Source organism: Tupaia chinensis, unplaced genomic scaffold, assembly GCF_000334495.1.
Source record: "Tupaia chinensis unplaced genomic scaffold, TupChi_1.0 Scaffold000047_1, whole genome shotgun sequence".
Classification (NCBI taxonomy): domain Eukaryota; kingdom Metazoa; phylum Chordata; class Mammalia; order Scandentia; family Tupaiidae; genus Tupaia; species Tupaia belangeri.
Window position 1 is genome coordinate 6,647,517 of NW_006159505.1, and position 5,732 is coordinate 6,653,248.

The 5,732-nt window shown below is 60.9% G+C and overlaps 1 protein-coding gene across 2 annotated transcripts in view; it reads right to left on the reverse strand.

The window, feature by feature from the left end:
- The window catches only part of TH (tyrosine hydroxylase), a 14,253-nt gene that overhangs the window by 3,588 nt on the left and 4,933 nt on the right, over nt 1-5,732 (reverse strand). Inside the window, exons 1-10 of one of the 2 annotated variants that reach the window (XM_006141072.2) lie at nt 5,398-5,458; nt 4,156-4,377; nt 2,881-3,055; nt 2,513-2,601; nt 2,198-2,265; nt 1,688-1,738; nt 1,132-1,277; nt 860-995; nt 616-685; nt 122-178 (exon numbers count right to left, since the gene is read on the reverse strand). In XM_006141072.2, coding sequence (XP_006141134.1) covers nt 122-178; nt 616-685; nt 860-995; nt 1,132-1,277; nt 1,688-1,738; nt 2,198-2,265; nt 2,513-2,601; nt 2,881-3,055; nt 4,156-4,377; nt 5,398-5,409 — 1,026 coding nt within the window. In that variant the 5' untranslated portion in view covers nt 5,410-5,458. Of the gene's footprint in view, nt 1-121; nt 179-615; nt 686-859; nt 996-1,131; nt 1,278-1,687; nt 1,739-2,197; nt 2,266-2,512; nt 2,602-2,880; nt 3,056-4,155; nt 4,378-5,397; nt 5,459-5,732 lie in introns of those variants that run through there. The other variant, XM_006141071.2, reaches the window with a different exon arrangement.

The following is a 5,732-nucleotide window of genomic DNA, read 5'->3' on the forward strand; positions in this document are numbered from 1 at the left end:
TTGCCACCCATACTGGCAGGGCCTGGCCAGGCTGCAGGGCCCATCAGGGTGGCCATTACCCTCCCTGGACTGAAGCAGAGACCTGGCCTGAACTGGGGCCCTGTGGGGCAAGGAAACCCACCGTGGACAGCTTCTCAATTTCCTCGTCCGAGGCCCCCAGGGACGCAAGGCCGATGTCCTGTGGAGGAAGGAGACTGAAGGGTGGAGAAACCCGGCTCTGACCTTGTGCCCGAGGTCAGGGCTTCCTGGTGTCCGCAGCCCCTCCAGAGGTCTCTTGGACACTGCATGAGATGCCAGGACCCTTCCCGCTGCTAAGGACCCAGAACCCGCTGTTCCCAGGGAAGCCAGCAGGTGGCAGCACAGGCAGTGGGACGGTCACTACACAGGATTCTCTGAGGAAAGGATCTGTCCTCCTTTGGGTAGTCTGCCCATCTCTCTCTCTCTCTCTCTCTCTCTCTCTCTCTCTCTCTCTCTCTCTCTCCCAGAAGACTATCACCTTGATGCTTCTTGGACCCCGGAGGATACTGTCCATCCCAGGGGCACTGAGCCCCCATGGTGGGGCTCAGAGATAGGCAGCTCTCATCAAAAGCTCCCAGCCTGAGACCCCAGACGCACCTGGGAGAACTGGGCAAATGTGCGGTCAGCCAGCATGGGCACGTGTCCCAGCAGCTCATGGCAGCAGTCCCTGTGTGGGGGTGGGAGGGGAGGGAAGGGAAACTGAGGGGAAGGGGCATCGGCCTGCTCCTACACTTTCCCCCCTCCCTGCCCAGGTGGCCCACTCCTCCCACACATCCCAGCGGCCCGTGCCCCCGGCCAGGCAGCTGCTCAGGGCCCTGAGTGACCACGACCACGCACTCACGGCTCGGGAGAATGCATGGGCGAGGATGCATGGCGGATGTACTGGGTACACTGGAACACACGGAAGGCCAGGCTGGCCAGGAAGTCCCGGGCAGACAACAGGCCGGCCACAGGTCGCAGCTGGAAGCCCGTCCGCTCTGCAAGGGGCCAGGGAGTCAGCACCAGAGCAAAGGAGCTGCCCAGGCACCTGGCACCCCTGCCTGGGTTGGGGCTCTGCAGTCGGCCATGCCCAGCCCTCCCTGCTCCAGGCCCCTCCCGCCCAGCTGCCCACACCCTTCAGGAAGCGGGAGACGTCCTCCAGCTGTGGGATGTTGTCCTCCTGGTAGCCGCTGAAGCGCTCCAACAGCTCAAAAGCCTCGAGGTGCTCCCGGCAGGCATGGGTGGCATAAAGGCTCTTCAGCGTGGTGTAGACTTCCTTCCTACAGGCCAAGGGTCTCAGGGTCTGCCAGGCACCCCAGCGCCCCTGCCTAGCTCCCCTGGCAGCCTCCTGCCCCCTCCCCCACCCCACCCCTACCCCGCATCAGATAAACTGCAGACTTTGCTGACACCTAGAGGCCTTGGCTTCAGGGAGGGGCTTTTGCTGGTGGTTTGGGGCATTCCAAGGGGCCGCAGGGGCTACCTCTCAGTTCCCCAGGACTGCCTGGCAGGACAGGCAGCCTCTTCCTCCTAGGCTGACATTGTAGGTCTCAGGAAGTCCCTCCCCGACCTGACCAAAGTCTCTCCTGCTGCATAAGTGTCCCAGAAGGTGGCCCTCGTGGGATTCCAGGGTATCTCCTTGACCCTCCCATCCTGTTCCCCCCACCCCGGCCGGTTGTCTCTGGGGTCTCACCAGGTGGCGATCTCCTCAGCTGTGTACTCAACACGGGGAATCGGGTCACCACTGCAGAGGGGGTTAGCAGTCAGTTACAGCCGACTTGGGGAGTGGGAAGGACAGGAAGGGCAGGGGCCTCCCTGATGTGGATGCATGCCAGCCATTGGCCTCGGGGTGGGGAATGGACAGGGGATGTTCTCGGGACTGACTGCCTGGCAGGCGGCCCCGCTGCGCTATGTGTGCAGGCTGTGTGGCCCAGGAAGGTTGCTTGACTTCTCTGTGCCTCAGTTTCCTCAGCTGTGACAGCGAGAGTGTCATCACCCACCTGGGATCATTGTAAAGGGGTGACTGAGTTAACATGTGAATTCCTAGAGTGGAGCTGCCAGGCTAGAGGCTGGCAGAGGGACCTGAGTGAGGGACAATGGTGACAGTGGTGCTGGTGCTGGTGACAAAGATAGCCCGTCCCACTCCCAGTCTAGTGTAAGGCTGCCGGCAGAGCCTCAGTCCCCACGGTGGAAGGTCTCTTACTGCTTGTACTGGAAGGCTATTTCGGCAATCAGCTTTCTGCGCTGCCGGTACGCCTGGTCCGAGAAGCCCTGACACACGAGAAGCAGGGGGCACAGGAAACTGTCAAAGGCTGCCCCGCCCCGCCCCACCCCTGCCCTGCCCTTACCCCTGCCTCGCCAGTGATACGGATGAGGGTCCCCAGGAGCTATGCCCAGCCGGGCCAAAGGGCCTCCATCAGTAAGCCAGCCAGAAGACAAAGCAGGGTCCACGCCACGTGGCCGTGGGTGAGACAGCTGGAGGCAGGCGGCCTGGGGGGGGTGTGTGTCTCTGGCTCACCGGATGGTCCAAGTCCAGGTCGGGATCAAACTTGGTGACCAGGTGGTGACACTTGTCCAGCTCTGACACTTTTCTTGGGAACCAGGGGACTTGACAGAGGATGGAAGGAAGAGCAACCTGAGCAGGTATCCCGCTTGGGGGCCACGCCCTCACCCTGGAAGCAGCCTCCCCTGAAACCTTCTGAGAGATGCAGGCGAATAGGGCTGTGACAGCAGAGAGGGGCTGCATACACCAATGTGGGGAGGAACCAGAGGAGGGACAGAGGCCGACACCATGTGGTAACTTGAGGGGCTCCCCTTCAGGGAACTCTGCACTCCACTGTCCCAAGGTCATTTGGTTGCACTGAACGACAAAAGAAGAAGCCTCACCCTTGTCCTCCCCAGCACTGCGCAAGTCCTCTGTCACCCGACGCACAGAGCTGAGCAGGGTGGCCAGGTCCCTGCTGGGCACCTCACAGCGAACAAAGTACTCCAGATGGGGAGCCCCCGCCCGTGGCCTCTGGGTGGGCCGGGTCTCCAGGTGGTGGATTTTGGCTTCAAACGTCTTGGAGGACAAAAGCAGGAAAAGAGAAGAGAAGCAGAGAGACAGAGACAGGGACAGGGAGGGAGGAAGCCTGGGATTGGCGAGGGAAGCACAGCTGGTCGGGTTGCCTGGCCCTAGGTCCCATCCTGGCCTGCCCATGACCACTGCAGACCCAAGCAGGCAGGACCCACTTCCAGGCTTAGGTCAGGTGCTGCAGCCTGGCCAGGGTTTGCCGCTGGCGAGGTGGGTTTTGTCTACTATGTCTAACCAGAAGTTGTCACAGCTGCTCCTTGACCCACACTCTGAGCAGTGCTGTCTGGGCACACCCTGATAGCCCGACCTCTGGCAGCCGGTTGGAAGATCCCGCCACCCCTAGTGACCTCATCCAGGCCTGTGGGCTCCACCCAGGGCTGCTGGGTAGGCCCTGGATCCTGCCGTGGGAGGACAGGAGGTTCAGGTCCCTGCAGTGTCACTGTGGACATCCATGGACTGGCAGACCGGGTCCACTCCACCGCTACCTCCCACCGCTCAGCAATAAGAGCCATCAGTCGCATGGGCCCTGGGGTCAGCAGCCAGCTCTGGGAGTTCATGAGGAGCCTGGCTCTAATGTCATTTGGGAATTTCTTTGGGGAGCCAGGCCACCCACCCACCCAGTGCAATGTGGCCAGGGCAGCTAATGCAATTAGACGTCACAGTAGCCACCGCCATCTGGGGCAGGTGGGTAAGGACCCTGCCCCCCCACACACTTCCCAGGCTGCCCTGTCTGAAGCCCCCCACTTCACCTTCTGAGTGTGTGAGGTGGTAGGCATGGAGGAGAGTCAAGTGGGTGGGCAAGGCCGGTGTGGTGGCAGAGACTGGTGGCCTCAACCCAGAGCTTGGGCTCAGGGAGCACCAGAGAACACAAGAGTACAGCCACAGGGCTTGAGCTGAGGCTTCTGGGACCTCTCCCCGGGAGCCACTGGAGCCCTCAGCGGCCTGGGCTGCCATGCTTACGCTGCAGAGGGTCAGGGACTGACCTCTGACACAGCCCTGTCCATGCACGGCCTCCCATACACGGCACCCACAGATGTACTCATGTGCACGTGCACCCCCAGACCCAGAGGCTGGCCACGTGCCCTCACCTCAAACACCTTCACAGCGCGAGACAGTGACGAGGGCTTGGAGCCCTTCAGGGAGAAGAGCAGATTCACCACGGCCTTTCCATCTTTCTCCTCAAAAGTCACTGTCTCCAGGGGGTCCCCGGGCTCCGAGGAGGCCGCTGCTGCTGCGGCCGCCACCGCCGCCTCCCGCTCCTTGCGTGCATCTTCAATGAGGCTCTGCCGCCGCCCGATGAACCTCGGGGACTGTGGAGACAGATGCACCCACGTCTCTTCCACCACCAAGCCCTGCCCCTCAAGGCCGGCCTGCCTCACAGTCCGCATGCTCTGATGCACACAGGAGGCAGGAGGACTCAGCACCAGCTCTGGCCAGAACACTGAGCGAGGGCCTACTGTGTGCAAATGGCAGCAGGACCAAGTCACTGTTCCCCGCCATTGCCGTCCACCCTGATGGGGCAAGGTGGGTGGCCAGCCAGGGAAGGTGCCGAAAACCACAGCGGTGGGCTGGAGTGGCCTGCCCCCGGCACAGAGATGTCATGTCACCTGTTGCCAGGCCCAGTGCTAACCAGATTCATGCTGAAAACAGTGACTCGGGAGCTGCACTCCTGCCCCCCGATCCTTGGGCAGCAGCTGTCACCCCTTCACCCCAAGAAATGGCTTTCTTTTATGGCACCCACCTAGCCCTTCTTCACTCCCCAGCTGGACGCAGGTGGGCTCCCAACTTAGTGTCCTCATCCGTAGTTCTCCTGCCTGGGGTCCCCTCCACCATCTGAAGGCCAGTCCCCTGTGCCTTTTCCCACCTTGCAGCCCTGCCCGCAGCCTCCTCCTGGCTTTCTCCTCGTTCCTCAGCCTGTCACCCAAGTTGTGGGAACAGGTTGTCTCCCAGGAGCATGCAGCTGGCTCTGACTGTCTGACTCTCCCGAAACCATGAGCCCCTCGGGTCAGTGTGTCTGCCCCCACAGTACCCACTGCCCCACCCAGGCCTGGGCTGAGGAGGTACTTGGCAGATGCGTGGGGCCTGTCGTTTGGAGATGAACTTCTGTGAAGGATCTGGGTCCCTTAAGAGAAGAATGAGCTCCTTCTGTGGCCTCCTGGCATCTTGAAACATGGGCAAGAGCAAAAGCCCCTCCCAGACCTCCCTCTCAACCTCAGGTGGACAGAGCCCGTTGCAGTCCCAGGCCAGGTCCCTGGGGAGCCTGATGCGGTGGGCTGTTCTGTACCCCACAGACATGCCCTGAGAAGTGCTTGGAAATTACATCTCTATACCTCATACCACATCTTGGTCAAGGTCTATAAACAAGGTCCATTTAATGTGTCAGGAGGGCCAGTCAGCGGCATGGTGGTTAAGACAGCTGGATCCCACACGGCTGACTATGCAGTTCGAGTCTCAGACCCGGTGACTTGAAAAGCACAGCAGGCATGTGTGTATGTGTGCTCAGAATCCTGAGAGAAAAGAGAAGGGATTGTGGTGTGGTCAACGCCCTGCGGGGGATGATTTTTCTCTTTCACTCCCTCTCTCTCTCTCTCTCTCTCTCTCTCTATCTCTCTCTTCCTCTCTGGCAAGTGCACATGCTCTATGGCAAAACTAAATATATATATAT